At 34.5% G+C, this 27,120-nt stretch overlaps 1 protein-coding gene across 1 annotated transcript in view; it reads left to right on the forward strand.

Annotated features, from left to right (window-relative positions):
- LOC137210719 (CUB and sushi domain-containing protein 3) overlaps positions 1–27,120 on the forward strand; it is a 705,705-nt gene that overhangs the window by 542,015 nt on the left and 136,570 nt on the right. Inside the window, exons 31-32 of the mRNA XM_067712783.1 lie at positions 5,886–5,982; positions 7,899–8,003. Coding sequence (XP_067568884.1) covers positions 5,886–5,982; positions 7,899–8,003 — 202 coding nt within the window. The remainder of the gene's footprint in view (positions 1–5,885; positions 5,983–7,898; positions 8,004–27,120) is intronic.

Below are 27,120 nucleotides of genomic sequence, written 5' to 3' on the forward strand. Positions count from 1 at the left end.
TGTGTATGGTGTTAGGGAGTGTTCTAATTTCATTCTTTTACATGTAGCTGTCCAGTTTTCCCAGCACCACTTATTGAAGATGCTGTCTTTTCTCCATTGTATATCCTTGCCTCCTTTGTCATAGATTAATTGACCATAGGTGTGTGGGTTTATCTCTGGGCTTTCTATCCTGTTCCATTGATCTATATTTCTGTTTTTGTGCCAGTACCATACTGTCTTGATTACTGTAGCTTTGTAATATAGTCTGAAGTCAGGGAGTCTGATTCCTCCAGCTCCATTTTTAATCCCTCAAGACTGCTTTAGCTATTGGGGTCTTTTGTATCTCCATACAAATTTTAAGATTTTTTGTTCTAGTTCTGTAAAAAATGCCATTAATAGTCTGAGAGGGATTGCATTGAATCTATAGATTGCTTTGGGTAGTATAGTCATTTTCACAATATTGATTCTTCCAATCCAAGAACATGGTATATCTCTCCAGCTGCTTGTATCATGTTTAATTTGTTTCATCAGTGTCTTATAGTTTTCTGCATACAGGTCTTTTGTCTCCCTTGGTAGGTTTATTCCTAGGTATTTTATTCTTTTTGTTTCAGTGGTAAATGAGAGTGTTTTCTTAATTTCTCTTTCAGATTTTTCATCATTAGTATATGGGAATGCAAGAGATTTCTGTGCATTAATTTGGTATCCTGAAACTTTACCAAATTCATTGATCAGCTCTAGTAGTTTGAATAAATGATGATTTCTGAACCTAAATATCTAACCCACACCTTTCACCTAAGCTGCATGCCATTAATCCAACTGCACACTGAACATTTTGAGCTAAACTTCTAACATCTCTAATTCAACCTGTTCAAAACTGTCTTCATGACTTTTTTCTCAAAGTTGTGGATCTTCCTCATTGTGGTCTGTCTCAGAATGAACCCCTTAACCATTCAGTTGCACAAGCCAACAACCTAGATGATTTTTTTCTGTCTCCAGCTGCACACAGAACTATGTCAGGTCTGTCTTTCACAGACCTCTCAAGTAAGTCTATTTTCTCTATCCACACTTTTACCACTCAAGATTAGGTGGCCATCATCCCTGTCCTGGGTTCATATTCTCCTCCTATCTATTCCTCACAGGGCAAAGAGAGTAATTTTCTAAAAATAAAAATCTAATGCTATAACTATCCTGCTTTACAGTACCTCAGTTGTCCTCGCTATCCTTAGCTCCTCGACACAGCTGATTATACCTTTGTGCTTTATCCTCATTTCTTGCCTCTGATTTAGTTCTTTATAGAAAACTGGCTTTCTCTCTCTTGCCTCTAGGCCTTTGTGAATGTTCTTCCCTCTGCTGGCAACACTCTCCATCATCTCTTTTTATTTGGCTTATTCTTACTCATTATTTCTGTCTCAAGGTTAAAACAGTTCCTGTGGAAGAACTTCCATGAACTTGAAACCACATTAAGTCCTCTTGGTATATGTTCTCACAGATCCCTATAATTTCCTTATTGTAACACTCGTCACATGTTACTGCTTTTACTTAATTACCTATAAACTCATGAGGGCAGTAACCAAGTCTGTTCTGGCAGCTAACACAGTACCTTGCAGTCTGTGCTCAGTAAATATTTTAGAATGAACCAATGAATATCTGCAAAAGGCGTGGAGTTTTAAGCCACTTTAAGGAGTTAACATAGCATGATGGACTAATATGACATCTGCAGATAATGTTATGTGATATATCACTGCCCTAGCCAAACACTGTTCAAAACTGGACACTTGTATCAATGACACTATAAAATCTTTCACTGAGAGAGAGTGGCATGGACTTATATATACTACCAAATGTAAAATAGATAGCTAGTGGGAAGCAGCCACCTAGCACAGGGTGATCAGCTCGGTGCTTTGTGACCACCTAGAGGGGTGGGATAGGAAGGGTGGGAGGGAGATGGAAGAGGGAGTAAATATGGGGATATATGTGTGTATATATATATATATATATATATATATATATATATATATATATATATATATATATATAGCTGATTCACTTTGTTATAAAGCAGAAACTATCACACCATTGTAAAGCAATTATACTCCAATAAAGATGTTAAAAAAAAATCTTTCACTGAGGAAGCATTGTGTTTAATGATTGTACTTTAGAAAACAAAATTTGAGTTTAGCAGAGCATTTATCAAACTTACAGAGTGTGAAGCATATTGGACTTTTAATTTAAATACTCTATATAACTACCAAGAGCTTTTTTCTAATTAACCTCTTACATGTTTGCTAATTTTAGACATGTCACTAAATCATAGAAAATTATAACACACACACACACACACACACACACACACAAACACACTATATGACATATTTAAAATTTCACTAACTTAGCCTAAAAACGACCTGGCTAGTACACCAGATTTAAAGCAGTGTTTAATTTATTTTATTCTGTTGGGCTAAACATGTGTGTGAATAAAGAATTATATGAATATTCAATAAATCATATATGAAATGAAATGGGATAACCACTGGTGGAAAGAACAGAAAAAACATTTGGAATGCTGAAAAAGTTACAAATAAGATAGGATGATTGAGCATTTTGAGGAAATAACCTCAACAAATAAAATAACTTGTTGTATTACTGTTACATGAAAAGCGTGTGGAGAGGAGTGTATTCATTTGTTTGCCTGTTTATTTTAGCAAGGTACATTGGAGGGAGAATTCCAAAGGAGCTACATTTAACAGTAACAGAGTTATCAAGCAGAGAGCAATTTTTATGTGATGAATCAGTTTAAAAAAATGTTGTTTACTTAATTGTGTCAATTTGTAGAATGAGACGATAATGAGTCAATATAATCATCCAAAGTAAAATGCAATTTGCATGTTTCTATGAGGGATACCAGGCTTTAGTTATTGGAAATTCATTACCTCATAAAGCTATCCTGTTGTCATAATGAACAACTCCATCTAATTTAAAGTTCTTCTGAACACTGAATCTGTAGCTGCTCCTTTAAGTAAAAGACTTAAAGTCTTTTACTTGACTCTCATTTGGCTTTCTGTCATTGTGGGTCCTCAGCTATTTACTTGAGCCTCCTATACCCTCTGTGTGTTTAATATGCCAAACTACATTCACAATTTGCCGAGAATCCTAGTGGCAAATTGCATTAGTTTTCTGTGACTTCTGTAACAAATCCTAAACTCAACAGCTTAAAGTAACAGAAATTTATTCTCTCATGGTACTGGAGGCCAAAAGTCCCAAATCAGTTTTACTGCCCTGAGACTGAGGTGCTGACAGGGCTGCTCTCCCACCACCGTTCACTCTCCCCTCTGCTCAGGCTCTAGGGAAGATTCCTCTCCTGGCCTCTTCCAGCTTCTGGTACCTGCCAGCATTCCTTGGCTTCTGACCACATCACTCCAATTTCTGCTTCTGTGATCACACTGCATTCTCTTCTGTCTGTGTCAAATCTTTTCTGACATCTGATAAGAACACGTGTGATTGCATGTAAAGCTCATTTAAATCATCTAGGATAGTCTCCCTATCTCAAGATATTTAGTTTATTCACATCTGAAAGACCCTTTTCTGTACAAGGCAATATTTACAGGCTCAAGAGGTCAGGATCTGATATCTTTGGGAGCCATATTCATATATATATATATATATATATATGTCCAGAATTAAACAGATTTTCTTCCTCTCTCCAAGGTAATAGGTTTTCCTGAGGATGTCTACATTTTTGTTTATGCCATCCCTGTGATCTCAATAACTCAGGAAAAAAAAATTATTTTAAAATCTTTCCTGTCACTTCCATGTCCCATTCATATCACACAAGATCCAGTAATTTCCCCTATAGCAACACATGTGATGTGACTTTCGGGTCCCCCTTTCTACCATTCCTGCCTACTAACCTACTTTATTTAGTCTTTCATTGCTTCTCATGTGGACTACTGCAATAAACATTAAAGTTGTCTTTTCACTTTTATTTTCTTCACTCAATTCAGTAGTACCTACTTAAAGCACAGTCCTGATTATGCGCCTTCAATCCACATTCTAAAACCTTCAATGAAATACTCCTCAATTGCACAATTATTATGCTGGTATTCAGTCTTTATAGCCCTCTCTCTCATTCTCTTCCTTAGCTAAGACACATTAAATCCTCAGTACGCACTAGGTACTATTCTAAGGTAAAATCCTTTAATTTTTACAGCAAACCTATGAATTATATGCCTTTATTACAGTGATTTATGTAAAAAATCTATGGCACAGAGAGAATAACAATTCTTTTCAGGTTACATGCCAGTGGGTAGACGGAGCCAGGAAGTTGTATAGCCCGGCTAATATTCTAACGCTAATATTTCTTGTATTTATCCAGAACCTTTACTCTTTCTAACTTTTCTCTACTTTTTCTAACTTTGCACGCCTATTTTCTCTTGTGTGAATACCCTCCACTGTGGCTAAATTGGATTACTGATGGGTCACTAAATCTCCCTCATGGCTTGTCTCCTCTACGTTTTTACTAACTCAGTTTCTTTCAGTGGAAAACCGCTCGATACATTTTGCTTATCTCAATTGTCAACTCTTGCAAGAATCCTTACTTTTATTTTCTCTTTCTTTTTTCTTTTTTAAGCCAAATGTGACTTTTTCTTTTCCTGAATTGAAGGAAAGGAAAATTCAGATATGAAGAGAGAATTGACCATTGTTTAAGGAGTCGGGGGTTATATTACAATCATACAGCTTTAATTCCAGTCTTCTTTCTGTCCTGGAACATTGCCATTGGGCCTAATGCCTGTCACACAGGCAGGGTATCTGTTGCCATGTGGCACTCATCCCTGGAAAAGAAGCTCCAGCATTCATTTGAATGGAAGAATGATGAAGGCCTATTTTGTGGATAAGAAAATTTTAATGAATGCAATTGTTAGAAGTACTTAGTGAATGAGTGTGATGCTTACATCTATAACAGACTTCAGCTAAATGAAAATAAATTTAGTAAGGCTATTCCTTTACCTCCTCCTAAACTATAAAATATGTAATAAAGAACAATAGATAACATCCACAGTTGTGAGGGTTTTCTGGGTTCTTGCAAAAGCTCAAGTTGTGCCAAGTGAAGTGCAACAAAGGAACACATGCCTCTTTCTTTAAATAAAATTTAATAGACATGAGAGGATTATACTCCAGCATTTTCCTTATCAACTTAATGGACCTTCACAGTGATTTAGTTATTACGATGCCATTTACAAAAATATAGCTATTTATAAAAACAATCTTTAAAAGACATACCCAAATCAGTTATAAAGTATTATTTTTGGTTATCCATGTTGAAATTTATTAAATATGTACATAGTGGATTATTATGTTAATTTTAAAAATAAAATAAAGACAGGAAATTTAGCAAAGGTTATGCAAAGTAAAACATAATAAAATGTATCCAGGATAAACCTAGTTCAAAAAATGTATATATTATAGGGTCTTATATGCTTATGTGGTCCTCAATGTGGACCACAAATCTAGTTATTTCCTAATAGGTAAAGCAAATGAGAAAACTCAGTCACTGACAAGAATCAAACATTCCAAAACAAAAAAGTTAAACAACTGTTTTGGAACATGCCTTGATTCAGATTCCAGGCACTAAGACATTAGATTAATCCAAAGCTGAGATAGTGACAGACATTTTCAATGTTATACCCATAGTGAACACTCCTAGATGCCTCAGAGGCTTTTATTATAAAAGTTAGTGCATGTAGGCCAGTGCCATAAAGGCAAAGATCAGTTCTGTTAAAGTCATTCCATGAAGGGCCACAATGATACGGTCCAGGCTTTAAGCTCTCTCTTGCAGAGGAGATAAGTAGACTATAGTATATGTGTCTCATTAGAAGTATGTGTTCTTACCAGTACTTATTATTTCATAGGTGCAAGTTGTCAGCTTTGCTACAGAACATAATTGGGATTCTCTGGACTTTTATGATGGGGGAGACAACAATGCTCCAAGACTTGGAAGTTACTCAGGTAAATGAGAGAGCTGAGCTTAATTAAAATACATTATAATTAGGAATGTAAGATCTCTCTCTCTCTTTGAAGAGCTCCCTAGAACTCTGACTTGGTGGTTTTAATTTTGCTTTTTACAAACTATATGCAATGAACTAAATTACAAGGTTAGAAGTTTGAAAGGCTTTAAAGGTAATGAAATTGATGTTTAAGACCTTACTGTAGTGTTACTATATTTGTGTAATTATTTATTGATGTTTTTGTGTTACTAGTATTATTTTTAGTTGAGCTATGGTTCAGGAATAGTATGTATGCCCCTGTCCCTTAAAAAAAAAAGGATGAGTAGTAATAGTTAAAAATTAGACAGTGCTTGGTAATTATGTTATATTCACTTAATAGAACGTTATGCAGCCATTAGAACAATTATAGAGACTGTGTAACAACATGGTAAATGCTACCAGGTACTGTTGAGTGAGAATAAAGAAAATACAAAATCAATTCTATGAAATGAATTAAATTATATAAAATTCATACTATATACATATGTTCCAAGACCAGAAGGTTTTAAAATTTGTTATGGTTTCTAAAGGTAGTTTATGCATTTATCTAACAGCTTCTTATAGCATATTTAGGATAAAATGAAGTTTTAATTTTAACTGTACCTTTTACTTTAATTTTGATTATAGTGTTTAACTCTAGAAATATAAACATAGCTAAACTATAAACTTACATATTTCAGATATACTGAAAGAATTTTGAATGATCTTTTTAGCAGTCCTGGTAGGTGATTGACACTAAGAGAAATTAAGTTGTCCGAGGTCGTACAGCTAATGTTAGAATGAGACTGGGACCCAGCTGGTGTGACTCCAGAGTCAGAGCTCTTAATCACTAAGATCCTCAGAGACCAAAGGCAGTCTGAGTGACCTTTGAGTTTCTGTTTACCTCTGTCTTCAGTGATTCAGTTAGGACACTATAGACAGAGCAAGTTCGGGGGGGAAAAAAAAGCAATCACGTGTTCTTTAATGAGTTTGTCCTGGTTTCTCTTATAGAAGGCTCAGTGGTTAAGGTTCATAGAGTTGTGTAAAGTGTGAAGTAGCTAGAAAATTACAAAAAAAAATGTTTGCAACACTATCAACTCAGATGTTTGTTGAACTTTATCTTGAGACCGTTGACAGTTATTTTTATTGTTGTCTTTTGAAACTGCTTGAATTGTAAAATTAAGGATCTTGAACTATTACTCAATGTCAAATAGTCAAGAAGTAATTGGTTCAAGCAGATATGTTATATATTCAACTCAGTAATTGAATAATTAAAGTTGATTTCCTGTCGAAGTTCAGAAGAACACGATTATAAAGCATTTGCTAGGAGACAAGGCTGACACTAGTTCATAATTGGCATCTTTTTGAATGCTAACTACCAGCTTTGCTGTCAGGGTGTAAGAAACATCAAGGTACTTGACCTGGTATAGAACATAAATGTATATATTTAAATATCATAATAAAGGCCAATAAATGAATATATCTTTAAGCCCATATAAAATTTTGTTATTATACCATAAAAATCGCATGCAGACTTTAAAACTAAGTTTATTATTAGCTTGTACATGAACTATTGAAATCCACATGAAATTCAAAATATTTATTTTAGGTGACTAGTAAAATTTACTGCTTTGATTTTCACCAGCTTTCTTTTTTTGCTCCTACCTATTTTTAGGGAGCAATCTAATGTGCTCTCGAAGGTCTGTCTCCTTGGAGATAGTCAAGAACAGTAATATGAAAGACAAATATGTGAGAAATATTTTTACTTAAAAATTTTGTAAAACACTTTACTAATATATAATTTCAGTGATAACTTACTGGCTAATTAATAGTTAACTTAGTTTTATTAATAATACTTATTATGTGATCACTGAACTACTTTTTCAATTATCGTTTCAGGAACAACAATTCCCCCTCTTTTGAATAGTACATCTAATAATCTATATCTAAATTTTCAATCAGACATCAGTGTTTCTGCTGCTGGATTTCACCTTGAATACACAGGTAAATATATCATGTGCTATTCAGGAAAATTAAGAACAAATTTATATTAATTTTAAATATTACTTTTCTGAATATAGAAAGTTAATGGACTTTGTCAAAAGAGAACATTTGGGCTTACTTTCTTAAGATTTTGAAGTGTTTCTTCAACTACAAAATTATATGTATAAAGTTCTGATTATTTTCATCAGAATTTACATTTTCTTTTTTTTTAAGTGTCAGTACTCTTAAGATAAGATTTACCCTCTTAACAAAAGTTTTAAGTGCACAATACAGTAGTGTTAACTGTAGGCGCAGTGTTGTACAGCAGATCTCTAGAGCTTATCCGTCTTGCATAACTGAAACTTTATACCCATTGAACAGCAACTCCGCATTTCTCCCTCCTCTCAGCCTCTGGAAACCAACATTCTACTTTATATTTCTATGTGTTTGACTATTCTATACTTCATATAAGTGATATCATGTAGTATTTGTCCTTCTGTGTCTGGCTTATTTCACTGAGCATAATGTCCATCAAGTGCACCAATGTTGTCACATACAACAGAATTTTTTTCTCCTTTTTAAGACTGAATAATATTCCATTGTATGTATATAATGTATTTTCTTTATCCATTCCTCCCTTGATGGACATTTATGTAGTTTCCATATCTTAGCTATTGTGAATAATGCTGCAGTGAACATGGGAGTGCAGATATCTCCTTGAGGTTCTGATTTCTTTTGGAAATATACCCAGAAATGGGATTGCTAGATCATAAGGTAGATCTACTTTTAATTTTTTTGAGGAACCTCTATAGTGTTTTCCACAGTGTCTATACCCTTTTACCTTCCAACCAACATTGTTTAAAGGTTCCAATTTCTTCGTATTCTCACCAACACTTACCTTTTTTTTAAAGATAAATAAGAGCATTTTATAGTTATCATGGAGAGTACAAATCATAACAAAAACTCCAGTTTTGAGTATTTTTGCACCAAATGACATAACAACAACAATTCTTAAAGTAAATCAGCATGAACTATAAGAAGAAATAAACAAAAATGCATTATGAAATTTACCAAAATTGACACTAGTAAAGACAGATATTCTAAATAGACCAATTATCATAGGACCAATATAGACAATAGTTATTAAAATACAAAAAAAACATACCTGGTCCAAAAGGCTTCACCCAGAAATATTACCAGATCTTTAAAAACCAGGTAATCACAGTGCCATTTAAATTATTCCATCTACTTTTTGTGGCGTATACCATAGGTCCCAATACTTGTCTCAGTATAAAACTATAAACCAGCTTCTTTTGTGAACATGATGCAAATGTCTTAGTTTTCCAGCTTGCTGAGATTTAACTAACATATAACATTGTGTAAGTTTAAAATATACAGTATGAATTGTTCAGAATGTAAATTGGTGCAGCCACTATGGAAAACAGTATGGAGGCTTCTCTAAAAGCTAAAAATAGAGTTGCCATATGATCCAGCAGTCCCACTCCTCATATATCCAAAGAAAACTAAAATTCAAAAAGATGCATGCACCCCAATGTTATACAACACTGTAAATCAACTATACTTCAATTAAATAAATAAATAAATAAATAAATAAATAAATAAAATATATGATGTGTTGATTTGATACCTGTATCTATTGCAAAATGATTACCACAATAGGGATGGTTAATACTTCCATTACTTCACATAGTCACTTTTGTTTTCTGTGATGAGAACATTTAAGATCTAGTCTCCTAGTAACTTTGAATGATTCAATATCATTAACTATAGTCACCATGTTGTACACTGGATCCTCGGAACTATTCATCTTATAACTGGAAGTTTGTACCCTTTGATTCACATCTCCCCATTTCTCTCAATCCCAGCCACTGGCAACCACCATTCTACTCATAGTTTCTAAGAGTTTGTCTTTCTTAAATTCTACATGTAACTGAGATCATATGGTATTTGTTTTCTCTGAGTTATTTCACTTAGCATAATAACCTGGAGGTCATTTTTTGTTATTGCAAATGGCAGGATTTCCTTCTTTTACATGGCTGGATAATATTTCATTGTATATATGTCCCACATCTTTTTCTTACTCATCTGTAGAAAGACACTTAGGTTGTTTTCATATCTTGGCTATTACAAATAATGCTACAATGAACACGTAGTGTAGGTATCTCTTTGAGATCCTGATTTCATTTCCTTTGAATATATACTAAGAAGTGGGATTGCTGGATATATGATAGTTCTATTTTTAATTTTTTGAAGAACCTCCATGCTGTTGTCCATAGTGGCTGTACCAATATTCATTTCCACATCTATAGGTGGCTTTGGGTAGTATGGACAGTTTGACAATATTAGTTCTTCCTATTAATGAATATGGAATATTTTCCCATTTATTTGTGTATTCTACAGATTTTTTTCTTCAATGTCTTATGAGTTTTATTGTACAGATGTTTTACCACCTTGGTGGAATTTGGTCCTATTTTACTATTTTTTTCCAATGCTATTATAAATGGGATTGTTTTCTTTCTTTTTTAGATATTTTATGGCTATTGCATAGTATCACAACTGATTTCTTTATGTTGATTTCATATGCGGCATTTTTATTAAATTGATTTATTCTAACATTTTTTGGTGGCATGTTTAGGATTTTTCTCTATATAAGATCATATCATCTTCCAAAATAGACAGTTTTACTTTTACTTTTCTATTTGGAAGCCTTTCATTTCTTTTTCTTGCCTAATTGCTCTGACTAGGACTTCCAGTACTATGTTGAATAGGAGTCATGAGAGTGGTCACCCTTAGTCTTGTTCTTAATCATAGATGAAAAGCATTTAACCTTTCACCATTGACTGTGATGTTAGCTGTGGGTTTTTCATATGTGGCCTTTATTATGTCTTGGTAGGCTGTCTGTTTCTTGGAATTTATCCATTTCTTCTAGGTTATCTAATTTGTTGGTGTGTAATTGTTCATAGCAGTGTCTTATGATCCATTGTATTTCTGTGGTATCAGTGTAATGCCCTGTCTTTCATTTCTGATTTTATTTGAGTTCTCTTTCTTTTTTAATCTATTTAAAGTTTTCTAAATTTTGTTTATGTTTTAAAAACCAGCTCCTTGTTTCTTTGGTCTTTTCTATTGTTTTTATATTCTTCTATTTTATTTCTGCTTTCATAATTGTTATTTTCTTCATTTTGCTAACTTTTGGTTTAGTGTATTCTTTTTCTAGTTCATTGAGTTGTAAATTTAGCTTTTTTTTTTTTTTTTGAGATCTTTCTTTTTTCTTAATGCAGGCATTTATTGCTATAAAATTCCCTCTCAGAATGGCTTTTGCTGCATCCCATAAGTTTGGGTATATTGCATTTCTGATTTTGTTTCTTTCAGGATATATTTTGATTTCTTCTTTGACTCATTGATTGTTCAGGAGTGTATTGTTTAATTTCAAATAGTTATGGATTTTCCAGTTTTCCTCCTGTTACTGATTTCTATTTTCATGTCATTGTGCTCAAAAGAGATGTTTGATATGATTTCAATCTTAAATTTGGTAAGACAGTTTTTGTGACATAATGTATGATCTGTCATGTAGAATATTCTGTTTGAACTTGAGAAGAACTTGCAATCTGCTACTTTGGAAGGAATGCTTTGTATATGTCTCTGTCTCTTCGGTCTATGTGGTCTAAAGTATAGTTCAAATTCAGTGTTTTCTTAATGATTTGATGTCTGGATGATCTATCAGTTGTTGAAAGCGGGGTATTGAAGTCCCCTACTATTATTGTATTGTCTATGTCTCCATTCAGAACTGTTAACATTTGCTTAACATATTTGGTTGCTCTGATGTTCGGTTTACATATATTTATGATTGTTATATTCCCTTTTACTTCCCTTTTATGTTTTTTTAAATTAATTAATTAATTTATTTATTTATGGCTGTGTTGAGTCTTCGTTTCTGTGCATGGGCTTTCTCTAGTTGTGGCAAGCGGGGACCACTCTTCATCACGGTGCGCAGGCCTCTCACTATCGCGGCCTCTGTTGTTGCAGAGCACAGCCTCCAGACACGCAGGCTCAGTAATTGTGGCTCACGGGCCCAGTTGCTCCACGGCATGTGGGATCTTCCTAGACCAGGGCTTGAACCCGTGTCCCCTGCATTGGCAGGCAGAGACCCACTGTGCCACCAGGGAAGCCCCCCTTTTATGTTTTTGATGTCACAGTTTACCTCTTCAATATTTTGTATTTATTAACAAATTATTGTAGCTATAGTTATTTTTAAAACTTTTGTCCTTTAACTTTTATAATAGTGTTAAATGGTTAATCCACCCCATAGTATTAGAGTATTCTGAATTTGAATATATACTTACCTTTACCAGTGTGTTGTACATTTTCATGTTTTCATGTTACTAATTAGTGTCCTTTCATTTCAACTTGAAGAACTCCTTTCAGTATTTTTTTGAAAGGCATGTCTAGTAGTGATGAACTCCCTCAGCTTTTGGTTGTCTGGGAACATCTTTATCTCGCCTTCCTCTGAAGTCCTCTGGTGAATTGCTTTGCTGTATAGAATGCTTTTGCTTGGCAGTGTTATTCTTTCAGCACTTTGAATATAACATCCCTCTCTGTCCATGCATGTAAGGTTTCTCCAGAGAGAGTTGCTGAAAACCTTATACAAGTTCCCTTGTAAGTTACAAGCTTTTTTTCTCTTAGTACTTTTAAGATTCTCTATGTGTCACTGATTTTCTACAGTTTTATTGTAATTCATATTGTAGAAGATCTCTCTAAGTTGAGTTTGTTTGGGGACCCATGACTTTCATGAACATGACTGTTGAGATCTCTCCCCAGATTTAGGAAGTTCTCATCCACTATTTCTTTAATAAGCTTTCTATTCCTATCTTTCTCTTTTCTCCTCTGGTAGTCCAGTAATTTAGAGATTCTTTTCTTTTGATAATATTTCATAGATCATTTAGGCTTTCTTCACTCTTTGAATTTTTCTTCTTATTTTCTCCTCTGATTACATAAATTTCAAGCATCCTCTCTTCTAATTCACAGATTCTTCTACTTGAACTCTCTTTTGCATTTTTTATTCATTAGATGCATTTTTCAGCTCAAGAATTTCTGTTTGATCCTTTTTTATAATTTCTATCTCTGTTAAACTTCTCATTTTGATCATGTATTGTTTTCCTGGTTTTGTTCAATTAATTTTTGTGTTTTCTTGTAGCTCCTTCAGCTTCCTAAAAATTTTGAATTCCTTTCTGAGTAAATTACAGATCTCCATGTCTTTGGGGTTGGTTACTCTCATGACTGACTTCAGGAGAGAAGTACCTTTCCTCAGACCTGCTAGGGATTCTGAAGGTTTTTTATACTTTCTATGGATATGCATGCTCCACTTCTCGCTCTCTCTTGTGGCAGAATTCTTAAGCTTGTATGACTTCTCTCAATCCTGTAGACCCTTGCTTTCCCGAGGGTAGTGACAAATGCTCAAGTTTGTAGTCTTTTCCAGATCCACAGAATCAGGCCAGATTTCTGTGAATGCTCACTAGCCATCTGCAAAAGCTTGCCCGTGGTCCAGCTAGAGGGATCCATAGGCAAGGTGTCCCCACTGGCTCATGGGTTTGCCTCCTGATGGAGTCCCTGAATTGTTTAATAAGATCCATATCCCCTTGATATGTCCCTTTCTGAGCCCTGGCTTCTGTTTTCCAGTTATTCACAGTGCATGTCATAACTCAGAACTCAGGTTGAGGTGAGAGAAAAATGAGCCTTTTTCCTATTTGGTAGCATCCTGCACAGCTGGGGAAGTCAGGCACGCACTCACAGACTCTTTCTTCCCCCACAGGAGAAGTCATGGGTCAAAAAGCGATCTCTTGGCACCAAACCCTGTTCCCTTGGGGGAAGGGTGGAGCAGATAAAGTCAAGCTGTTCCTCCTACTCTGTGCAATGTGTCCAATCTTGAATTTTTGCTCTAATGATGTGCTGGAACTTCTCTGCTGGACTCCTTTACTTCCACAAGAGTCTCTCCTTCATGGGTGATTGTGCAATTCAGTGTTCTTCAGAGGCTCCCAGACCATGGCTTGAGAGGGGATGGAGCTAGCTCAAGGAGAACTTTAGGGTCCACAGCCAGTACCAAGGGCTGTAAGCCTATTGCCTGACGAACGGGTAGGTGAGACTCCTCCTGGGTCTCTTGGCGTATGGTACTGGTGAGAGAACCAAAAGCAAATGGGGTGTTGCTAAATTATCAGGGCTTTGGAATTATTTCTGAGTTAGCCACCTGGGTCTGACTCAAATGACTCTTTTCAAAATGGCTCTCCTTGTTCTTGCACTGCACTGGGGTTTCCTAATCTTCTACCTGTATTTCCACATGTCCCACAGGCACTCTTGTCCATGGATGATTGCCATATTGTTGTTGCTGAGGAAAGAACGTGAATGAGAATGAGAAACATATTAGGCCATCTTGCTGACATCACTCCTCTTTTTTTTTTTTTTTTTGACAAGCAGCTATCCTAATTAGGTGTGAGGTGATATCTCGTTGTGGTTTTGAGTTGCCTTTCCCTAAAGATCAGAGATGTTGAGAATCTTTTCCTATCCCTGTTGGACATTTGTATGTCATCTTTGTAGAAATGTCTATTCAAGTCCTTTGCCCATTTCGTAGCATTTTTGATTGGATTATATTTTTTTAATCAAGTTGTAGGAGTTCATTATGTAGTTTGGATATTAACACTGTATTATATATGCAGTTTGAAAATATTTTCTCCCATTCTTTAGTAGGTGACTTTTTAACTCTGCTGATTGTTTGCTATGCAGCAACATTTTAGTTTGATGTAGTCAATGATGTAGTTTTTAATTCATTTTGAATTAATTTTATATATGATGTAAGATAAGTTTCTAGTTTCATTATTTTGCTTATGGATATCCAGTTTTCCCAGCATCATTTGTTGAAGAGATTATCCTTTCCCCATTGTATATTTTGACACCCTTGTCAAAGATAACTTAACTGTGTGGGGGGTTATTTTTGGACTCACTCCTCTGTTCCATTCATCTATATGTCTATTTTTATGCCAACACCATACTGTTTTAATTATTGTAGCTTTTGTAGCTATATTTTGATATCATGAAGTGTGATATCACTTTGTTCATCTTTTTCAACATTGATTTGGCTATTTTGGATCTTTTGAGGTTCCTTATGAATTTTAGGTTTATCTAATTCAGTAAAAAACACCATTGAGATTTTGATAGAAATTACATTGAATCTGTAGCTCATATTTAAACAATATTAAGACTTCTAGTTCATGAACACAGACTATCTTTCCACTTATTTGTATCTTTTAAAATTTCTTTCATGGATAGTCTGTAGTTTTCAGAGTAAAATCCTTTCACCTCCTTGGCTAAGTGTTTTCGTAAGTATTTTATTCTTTCTGGTGCTACCGTAAACAGGAACATTTTATTTATTTATTTATTTATTTATTTATTATAAATTTATTTGTTTACTTATCTATTTTTGGCTGGGTTGGATCTTCATTGCTGCATGGGAGTTTTCTCTAGTTGTGGCAACCAGGGGCTACTGTTCATTGCAGTGCATGGGCTTCTCATTGCAGTGGCTTCTCTTGTTGTGGGGCACAGGCTCTAGGTGCACAGGCTTCAGTAGTTGTGGCATGCAGGCTCAGTAGTTGTGGCTCACAGGCTCTAGAGTGCAGGCTCAGTAGTTGTGGTGCACAGGCTTAGTTGCTGTGTGGCATGTAGGATATTCCCGGACCAGGGATCAAACCAGTTGCCCCTGCATTGGCAGGTGGATTCTTAACCATTGCCCCCCAGGTAAGTCCCAGGCAACATTTAAAATTTTTCCTTTTAGAAGAGTTTGATGTTAGTGTCAGTGTATCAATTATGAATGATTTCTGTGTGTTGATTTTGTATCCAGAAACAACATAATTCATTTATTAGTACTAGCAGTACTTGAAGTTAGGGTTTTCTACATTTAAGATCATGTCATTTTCAAACAGCTACCTTTAATTTTTACTTTCTGATTTGGATGCTTTTTATGGCTTTTCCTCACCTAATTTCTTTGTATATGATTCCAGTATTATGTTAGTAGAAGTGTTAAGAGTTGGCATCCTTACCTTGCTCCTGATCTTAGATGAAAAGCTTTCAGTATTTTACTGTTGAATGTGATGATAGTTGTGGGCTTTTCATATATGGCCTGTATTATTTTGAGGTACATTCTGTATGTAATTTGTTGAGAGTTTTTATTATGAAAGAATTTTGTATTTTGTCAAATTCTTTTTTCTGTGCATCTATTGAGATGGTCATGTGTTTTCATCCTTCATTCTGCTAATTGGTGTATCATGTTTACTGATTGAATCGTCTTTGTATCCCAGGAATAAATTCCACTTGGTCATGGTGTATGGTCCTTTTGATGTGCTGTTTAATTTGGTTTGCTAGTATTTTGCTGCGGATCTTTGCATCTATATTCATCAGGCTTATTGTCCTACAGTTTTCTTGTAGTGCCTTTGACTATGGTATCAGGATAATGCTGGACTCATAAAATGAATTTGTGACTGTTCCCCCTTCAGTGTTTTGGAAAAGTTTGAGTAGAATCAGTGTTAATTCTTTAAATGTTTGGTAGAATTCACCCATGAAATCATCTGGTCCTGGGCTTTTCTTTGTTGGGAGATTTTTGATTATTGAGTCAATATCCTTATTCATTAGTGATCTATTCAGACTTTCTGTTTATTCATGAATTAGTCGTGGTAGGTTATATGATTTTATAAGTTTACCCATTTTTTTTTAGGTTATCCAATTTGTTGGTGTCCAGTTGTTCATAGTAGTCTCTTACGATCATTTGAATTTCTGTGGTATCAATTGTAGTGACTCCTGTTTCATTACAAGTATTTTCAAATTGTGAAAAAAAGAACTGGATCCTGAAGAAATTTTAAAACTGAAGTTGGAGTAAGTGGCTTTTCTTGTTGGCATAGAAAATATATATTTGTCTCCCAACTTCCTAGAAAACTTTCAAACACAAAAAAGGCTTACATACTCTAATTAAATACATATATGAGACAGTGTGTTTTTTGCTACATAAAATTATCACAAGTGTAATTGGGTGATTATTTTGGAAATTTGGGGTTTATTTACTGTTTTCCTAGAATGTAAGCTCCAGGAAGACACGATTGGCCATTAGTACAGGACCATGTCCACTTAGGATATCCTTTTGTCTCTTGCACTGAGACCAGTCCTTGAATCTTATAATGCATTCACAACACATATGTTGCCTGAGTAAGGAATAAGTGACACAACACCTAGAAGCAAAAGATAACAAATATGTAATGTTGATATATATCATTTGACATCAGTATACCTACACCTATGCTAGTGTTCACAGAGGAATGTAGCACGTTGGTCTGTACACATTTTATAATTCTGTTGGTTTTTGCTTTCTGAAGGTATCCCATTGAGTACTATCTCCTCAATATCACTTTGTCCAGGCCAGTCAATCCATCATTGTAACATCATTACTTACACAGGAAGATCTGATAGAAAAGAAATGCCCTGTGGAAACGAACAGAGGCTATGACAACGATGGGCATGTACTAAATAAATAGTAATTAATTGATTTTTGACAATTATTTTTGTTTTATGTTGAGGTTCGTTTTCCAGCTATTGCTAACCTCAGATATAGTAAATGTATCATTGTAGTGTAAATAGGTGACAAATAAGTACAAAAAGTTTCATTCATTCATTTTTCATTCAACCAATAAATATTTTTGAATGCCTACTATATAATAGGCACAATGCTCAATATGGGAAGTGCAAAGATAAATATGTCACAGTATCAGTTTTGAGAAGATCACAGTCTAGTAGAAGAGGCAGAGATAAGCAATAATACAGTGCTATGAATACAGGAGTAGAGATATTTATGGGAGAGTGCACAAAAGCAATAAGAAATCAGCTCCATTTAAGAAGTTCAGGAAATACTTCAAATAGGAGGCAACACTTTGGCTGAATCTTAACAAATAACCAGGAGTTTTACAGTTAAACAAGAAAGAGTGGATATTTTTAGCATGCAAACTTCAGGTTTAGACAGAGCTGTGATACGTGGCATGTTACAAGGATTGCAGCCTTGCCTGCAAGGATTGTAGGCAGGGCTACTCCTGAAAGGTGTGGAATGTCATAATCAGAAATTTGACATCATATAGGTGATGTAGTTCGAAAGCAGCATATGTTTTGATAGTTATTCATGATATAAACTATTAAATTATCATAATAACAAAGAAATTGAAGAAACTTTTTTAGTCTATTTTATACAACTTTCAAATTTCTAAAGTAAAATATTTTGTTGAATGCCAAAAAGGTCCTTTATTTGTATAAGGTAAACAGTATAGGGACATTACAGTTTAATGGAATTATTTATCCAGTTATCTATAATATTTTTCAAGCTGTTCTTTTGGTTAGAACCTCTTATTTGTATCAATAAATGAAGGAACTTAAGCCATATCTTAACAAATAATAGGTGTTAATAACTCTTAGAACAAAGGATTGAGAATTTGCTACTCTTAAGGGAAAACAGTGACTAGTGGATTTAAATCTCTCAATTTTAGGTCTTAGAAGCTAACATCTTTGACAGAGTAGGCAAAATATACTAGAAATATACAATTTAAGCATATTTAATTATGATATTTAATTTTAAAAGTAAAGTTGAGTACCTAACCATGTCAAGGAAAGTCTGATTAGAACTGTAGAGGGATTGGAAGATGAATGAGATAAATCTCTGTCCTAATCAAGTGTAAACTTTATTATGTGAAATGTGTTTTTTCCCTATATTTGTGATTATTGTCCAACTATGTTACAACTAGATATTTCTGTAAAACGAGCAATCAGGGAATGCTAATAGTTTCTAAATTAGTTATCTGAATACTACTCAAAAATGTGAGAAAGAACTTACCATTGGTAATGAATGAGCATAAGAACAAATGGTGTATCAATGTATCTTACGAGCAGTTGCTTTAAATAATAAGACTACCAACTCTCCTAATGATCTAGAGGCTACTCATAGGGACTGGCATTTAATTTGTTAGGAATGAATTCACATAATCTAAAGTAAATGTTCACAAAATGATGCTTTAGTTTCAAACTGGTCCCCGGATACTTCTTAAGAATTATTAGATATCTGGATTCTCTACCCAAGAGAAAAACAAGCAAAATACTAGACACTGTATTTAGGCAATCTAAGGACAGTGCTAACCATATTTTTCAAAAACCACAAAGTGGAATCCTATTAGAAGATGGTAAGATGATCACCACTTTTTAAACATTGTTGAGAGGCCTTAACTAAGCCATCAAAACATTTGCTGAATGCTCACTTTTTAAAAAACTGAAGTACAGTTGATTTGCAATATTGTGTTAGTTTCAGATGTACAGCAAAGTTATTCAGTTTTGCCTATATATATATATATTTATTTCAGATTCTTTTCCACTATAGGTTGTTACAAGATGTTGAATATAGTTCCCTGTGCTATATAGTAAATCCTTGTTGTTTATATATTTTATGTATAGAAGTGTGTATCTGTTAATCCCATACTCCTAATTTATCCCTCCCACAACTCATTGCCCCTTTGGTAACCATAAGTTTGTTTTCTATGTCTGTGAGTCTGTTTCTGTTTTGTAAATAAGATCATTTGTATTATTTTTTTAAATCCACATACAAGTGATATCATATAGTTGCCTTTGTCTGTCTTACTTCACTCAGTATGGTAATCTCTAGGTCCATCCATGTTGCCGCAAATGGCAATATTTTATTCTTTTTTGTGGCTGAGTAGTATTCCATTGTGTATAAGACTTTTTTTTTTTTTTTTTTTTTTTGTGGCACGTGGGCCTCTCACCATTGTGGCATCTCCCATTGCGGAGCACAGGCTCTGAACGCGCAGGCTCAGCGGCCATGGCTCACAGGCCCAGCCGCTCCGCAGCATGCGGAATCCTCTCAGACCGGGGCACAAACCTGTGTCGCCTGCACCGGCAGGCGGACTCCCAACCACTGCACCACCAGGGAAGCCCTATAAGACATTTTTATCCATTCATCTGTCAGTGGACATTTCGGTTGCTTCGATATCTTGACTATTGTAAATAGTGCTGCTATGAACATTGGGGTACATGTATCTTTTAGAATTAGAGTTTTTGTCTTTTCCAGATATATGCCCAGGAGTGGGATTGCTGGATCATATGATAGCTCTATTTTTATTTTTTTAAGGAACTTCCATACTGTTCTCCATAGTGGCTGCACCAATTTACATACCCACCAACATTGTAAGAGGGTTCCCTTTTCTCCATACCCTCTCCAGAATTTATTATTTGTAGACTTTTTTTTTTTTTTTTTTTTGCGGTACGCTGGCCTCTCACTGTTGTGGCCTCTCCCGTTGCGGAGCAACAGGCTCCGGACGCACAGGATCAGTGGCCATGGCTCACGGGCACAGCCGCTCCGTGGCATGTGGGATCTTCCCGGACCGGGGCACGAACCCGTGTCCCCTGCATCGGCAGGCGGACTCTCAACCACTGCGCCACCAGGGAAGCTCTATTTGTAGACTTTTTGATGATGGCCATTTGACCAGTGTGAGGTGATACTTCATTGTAGTTTTGATTTGCATTTCTCTAATAATTAGCGATGTTGAGCATCTTTTCATATGCCTATTGGCCATCTGTATGAATTGTTTGGAATGTCTATTTAGGTCTTGAGTCAATTTTTTGATTGGGTTTCCTGGTTTATTTGTTTTTTTTTTTGATACTGAGTTACATGAGCTATTTGTATATTTTGGAAATTAATCCCTTGTCAGTAGCATTGTTTGCAAATATTTTTTCCCATTCTGTAGGTATTTCTTTTTCTTTGTATTTCTTTTTTTTTGGTTTTCTTCTGAATTTTTGAATTTTATTTTATTTATTTTTTTATACAGCAGTTTCTTATTAGTCATGAGTTTTATCCACATCAGTGTATACATGTCAATCCCAATGGCCCAATTCATCACACCACCACCACTACCCCCTGCCGCTTTCCCCCCTGGGTGTCCATACATTTGTTCTCTACATCTGTGTCTCAATTTCTGCCTTGCAAACTGGTGCATCTGTACCATTTTTCTAGGTTCCACATATATGCATTAATATACGATGTTTGTTTTTCTCTTTCTGACATACTTCATTCTGTATGACAGTCTCTAGATCCATCCATGTCTCAACAAATGACCCAATTTTGTTCCTTTTTATGGCTGAGTAATATTCCATTATATATATGTACCGCATCTTCTTTATCCATTCATCTGTCAATGGGCATTTAGGTTGCTTCCATGACCTGGCTATTGTAAATAGTGCTGCAATGAACATTGGGGTGCATGTGTCTTTTTCAGTAATGGTTTTCTCTGGGTATATGCCCAGTAGTGGGATTGCTGGATCATATGGTAATTCTATTTTTAGTTTTTTAAGGAACCTCCATACTGTTCTCCATAGTGGCTGTGTCAATTTACATTCCCATCAACAGTGCAAGAGGGTTCCCTTTTCTCAACACCCTCTTCAGCATTTGTTGTTTGTAGATTTTCTGTTGATGCCCATTCTATCCATAGGTTATTTTTTCATTTTGTTTATGGTTTCCTTGGCTGTACAGAAGCTTATAAGTTTGATTGAGTCCCATTTGTTTATTTTTGCTTTTATTTCTTTTGCCTTGGGAATATGATCAAAGAAAATATTGCTACAATTTATGTCAGACAATGTTTTGCCTATGTTCTCTTCTAAGAGTTTTATGGTGTCACATCTTATGTTTAGATCTTTAAACAATTTTGAGTTTATTTTTGTATGTGGTGTGAGGGAGTGTTCTAACTTCATTGATTTACATGAGGCTGTCCAGCTTTCCCAACACCACTTGCTGAAAAGATTGCCTTTTCTCCATTGTATATCCTTGTCTCCTTTTTTGAAGATTAATTGACCACAGGTGTGTGTGTTTATTTCTGGGCTCTGTATTCTATTCCATTGATCTATACATCTGTTTTTGCACCAACACAGTGCCGTTTTGATTATTATAGTTTTGTAATATTGTTTGAAGTCTGGGAGGGGTTTGTTTTTTTTCCTCAGGATTGCTTTGGTAATTCAAGGTCTTTTGTGGTTGCACATAAATTTTAAGATTATTTGTTCTGGTTCTGTGAAATGGTCATGGGTAATTTGATAGGGATCGCATTAAATCTGTAGATTGCTTTTGGTAGTATGGCCATTCTAACAATACTAATTCTTCCAGTCCAAGTGAATGCTTTCTTTTAATAGGTACAAAATTCTAAAATAATCCCTGGATTAAGGTAAATATAATAAAAATACCAGTACTACAAAGAGCTTATAAAAGTATATTAAAACATTAATTTTTATCAAATTATAACTTAACAGAAGAAGTTAAAATATTCTCCAGGTAGAAAAGAACTTTCTTTTTGGAGAAATTAAATAAATGCCTCACTAAATAGTTACATGTGGTAATATTGTCTGAAAAATATCCTCCAGTTTTGTGTGTTGTTTTTAAACAAAGTCAGTGAACCTGAATTAAAATGGGAACTATAAATAGAGAAATGAAGAAATGTAGAGAATTATATGAGAAAAAGAAAGTTAGAAAGTATGGGGAAAAAGAGCCCAAATAGGACAGAAGGACAGATTAAGAGAGGAGGGGAAAAAGAGATACATTTAGTGGACAGTAGAGAAATTGGTGCCGAAGAATGCCTACTGTTACTTTAATTAATTAAATACATTTTGGAATATTCTAAATGTTTTCAAATCTATTGTCTAATCAATAAGGGCATTAACATAGTATTTGCAAAATATTGAGTAAGTGCAAGAGAATGGGGAAACGTTGAACAAGGAAATTTAAATAGAACTTTACAGAATTAAAACGACTAATAACCTCTGCTCTAGTCTTTAAAGACAAATATATAAAACTAGCTATGGCATGCATTTTAACTGCTTTGTCAATAACATGTTGAAAAGCAGTTTCAATGGATTTGGTGGATCAAATGCTGGGTAGAGCAGATGTGGTTTTGGTACAGTGTCCAGCATGGCAATCTCAAAGTCTGTCTGTTCACTGTTTGCAAATTGAGTGTATTATTTCCAGAAACTTGAGAGAATATACCCAAACACAATGATTTTTTTGCAAATAATCTGACTTATTTGAGGAAAGGGCACCTTAATTTCTGTTTCAAAATGGTAATATCCACTTAGTGGAAGAATATTTTGTGGTAATGCAAGAGTCTGTCCACTTGTGGAGGCAGATTGTATTAACTAGACATAAAATTTTTGAAGAACTTCCTTATGTATTCAGAAGCCTCCCAAATCAGTGGTTGAGATCTAAGAACACAATATCCTCTGTAAGAAAAAAAATATATTTTTAAATGAGTATAAACAAGGATTTTAAGAAAAATTTTTTTTAATTTGTTTCAATATTTAGAAAAACCAAAATGCTTAAGCACTTAGGTACTGGGAAAAATAATTGTGTGTGTGTGTGTGTGTGTGTGTGTGTTATAAACAAGGTAGTTATATTAGCTTTTCTCCATTGAGAAGACACCTATTTCACTGCACATCTTTGGTATTTCATTTCTGACAACCCCTGATATAACAGTTCTGCTCACAGGGTAACATAAGGAAGTAATCACATCGGAGAAATAACAGTCTCATAATCACACTATGAATACCAGCAACAGATGCAAAAGACATTAAGGTTTGCTGTAAAAATGACAGATTTCATGGTTTTTTTTTCCTTTTAACCAAGAAAGTGGACTCTTTCTAAATCCCTAAAGGAATATTTTAAGTAAGTTTTAAGTAAATGTTTCAGGAAACATGGCAGATGTTCTTCTGTCTTGAGAAAAGGAAATTTGGCTGAGATTCCTTCTAGCAAGTGAATATTTTCTCTGTCTGATTTTCCTACTCAGTCATGAGGTTTTCAGAAAAAAAACAAGCTAGATTATCTGATGGCACATACTAAACACATAGGCCTTGCTTTGTGTTTACTTAAAAGGGAAATGCTGACAAATGGCTGATGTTTATCATATAGTGCAATTTTTCTCCTTTGACTTGAGATCATGCCATTTTAACTTTGGGATACCTGATTATGAGTATGATTATGATTATGATTATACAGATCTGATGTTCCTTCTGCCCAATTTATCCTTCTCATGCCTTGGTCTCGTTAATATTTCTAGAGGTCCATTTTGATAACTTCATATCATTGTGTTCCTATTATCTACTGAAGAAAGGCCATAATTAATTTCCTCCCATAATTTTCCATCTCCTTATTGCTTCCAAAATATAAGCACAAACATACTTGTTTATTAAAATTTTGTTGACTACCTACTAAATGTTAGGTATACTTTCTAGGTGTTAGTGCTGCATATTTGCATAAGACCCAGCCCTAAAAAAAAAAGCTTCAGACTAACTGAGAGTAAGAACACGAAAGTAGCAATAATTGCAAAATTACAGTGTAAACACAGTAACTATAGTTTAGATAAATTGGTACTTCTCAGATAATTGTGCACTATAGTTATCTTGAAATCTTGTTAAAAATCCAGATGATGAGACTCCACCCTAACAGACTGTCAGTCTTCATGAGATTCAGCCAAGCATTTGCACTTTTCACCAACCTTCCAAGATTACTCTCACAATGGCCGAAGTATGAGGACATCTTGTATAATGTAGGTGATGACACAGAGAAGGTAGTGATCAAAACTGTTAGGGGTTCCTGGTGGTGGGGTCAGGGAAGACTTCACAAAAGGACAAATCTAAGTCCTTTTGGCAGATAAGAAAGTATATGTATGGAAATAGCTTGGTACTTTGAAGGGACCTCCAAGGATGTAGGTGGACATAAGATACTTTATCCTGGAATCAGACTTAGGTTTCTGTCTTGGAACTGCCATTTGATAGCCATGTGACATTAGGTGATTTGTAAGGTTCCCTAAGAACTCAGTTTCCTCACCTATAATATGTGATAATAATAGCATATAACTTGAAAGATTGTGTCAGAGTTAAATGAGATCATCCATGTAAAGTGTTTATCATAGGCCCAGGTACATAGTAAACCCTCAAGAAACATCATCCTTTCCTGATAATGAGATGAACCCACATGACTGGGTTGTATTTGTCATTGTCATTGTATCTTAAGTGCCAGAAGATTAGATTAAGGAGATGACAGACAGGTTTATTTTGTAGAAAGAGGAGATTCGTTGAAGGATTTCAATTTGAGGAGTAGCGTGGTCAGTTTTGAATTTTCAAAGGTCCTTTTATTTTGGAAAGTGGGGAATGCATTGCAGGAAGAGAATATGCCCAAGGAAAGGAGTAGCAGTGGTTCAAATGAGAAACTGAAGATGGTTATTGTGGTTGTGTAAATGAAATGTTAAAAGATGCAGGAGATGGTAAGGTAAAATTGAAAGATTTATGGCCAGTTAGATGTTGGAGATGAGAGAGAGAGAGGTGTAGAGAATGGTTCTTAGGTTTCTGGTGTTTTGTTTTGGTTTTTACTTTAGATATCACTTTGTATATGATCACAGTTTTGCTTTTTCCTTTGGAGAGCTGGCCTTTTAATTTTTTAGACTTTTTCTTTGATTTTTAGATGTTAGATATTAAATTAAATAAATTAAAATCAACATAACACTTTTATTTATCTATAATATTAGATCTCACACCTTGCAGTGGGATCTAGGAACCAAAAGTACTTCCCAGTTTAACTAATGATAATGCCAGTTTAGGTATAAGCGTTCAAGAATGAAACTTACATGGAAGGTGCATTTGGTGCTACTTGCAATGTAAGAAAAAATGGTAAAAGGATACCACATTTTACATATATATATAAAATCATCCGGTAATCATCCAATAACCTGTATATTTTATGGTCAGCTTATTAGCCTTCTTAATTTTATCCACAAATTCATTTTGCCATGTAACATAGCATGCTTGCCGGTGTAACATCATGGGAGCCAAAATCTTTTCTACCACACTAGGACACTAAGTACAGGCCTAGTCAGTAGACTAAGGATGTTCTATAGGAATTTTGAAGATAATTCATAGCGATTCATGAAGAGAAGTTCAGTTTGGGTAAAGCTTTTTTTCTGGCAGTAAAAAGTGTTAAATGTTAGTATCAGTTATTGAAAGATTATGTAACCCCTTCTGGGAACTTCTGAATTTAGGATTAGACACCTGTCTTCCAAGATGGCTTTTTTTTTTTACATCTTTATTGGAGTGTAATTGCTTTACAATGGTGTGTTAGTTTCTGCTTTATAACAAAGTGAATCAGCTATACATATACATAAGACAAATACCAAGATGGCTTTGAAAGCTGTTTTCCTAAAGATTGGAAATGGGTTGAATGCCCTGTCAAACTTATTAATTTACCAGTTAGGCTTTTAGAAGTTAATCAAATTATGATAATCAATAAAAAACTGATTTTTTTTCTTTTAAACTATAAATTCAGTGTTCTCTTAATACTCACATATCCCAGATAGATACTTCAGAGGACATATAATGTAGTGGACAAAAATGATTTAGAATCCCATTTTTATATCTATTTGAATCTTTAGCTTCCATAGATAGAAGAACATTTGAAATTGAGTAATAAAATTCTAGAAAATAGAGATTAATATTTCTACCTTTTAGTCTCCAAATACTTTTTAAAAAATCTTTTCCAGTTTTATTGAGAAATAATTTACATACATCATTGTTTAAGTTTAAGGTGTATGAAATGGTGGTTTGATTTACGTATATTGTGAAATGATTACTACCACAGATTTAGATTACTGCAACAGGTTTATCTGTCATCTCATATAGATACAAAAAAAGAAGGAAAAAAATTTCTCCTTGTGATGAGAACTCTTAAGATCTACTCTCTTTTAACTTTTCTGTATATCATACAGCAGTGTTAACTGTAGCCATCATGTCGTACATTGCACCCCTAGTACATTACACTTATTTATCTAATAACTGGAAGTTTGTACCTTTTGACCACCTTCATGAATATATTTTTTAACATTTATGGTCATACTGCTCAAACTATGCTCTCTTAGAGGTTGTAGTTGTTCCACAAATCAGAGCATTTTTTCTAAGTTACAGACACACAAAGTGAGGTAATAAATATAAATTTGGAAATTTACTCCAATTACATGTT

The sequence above is a fragment of the Pseudorca crassidens genome, chromosome 17 (genome assembly GCF_039906515.1).
Source record: "Pseudorca crassidens isolate mPseCra1 chromosome 17, mPseCra1.hap1, whole genome shotgun sequence".
NCBI classification, from domain to species: domain Eukaryota; kingdom Metazoa; phylum Chordata; class Mammalia; order Artiodactyla; family Delphinidae; genus Pseudorca; species Pseudorca crassidens.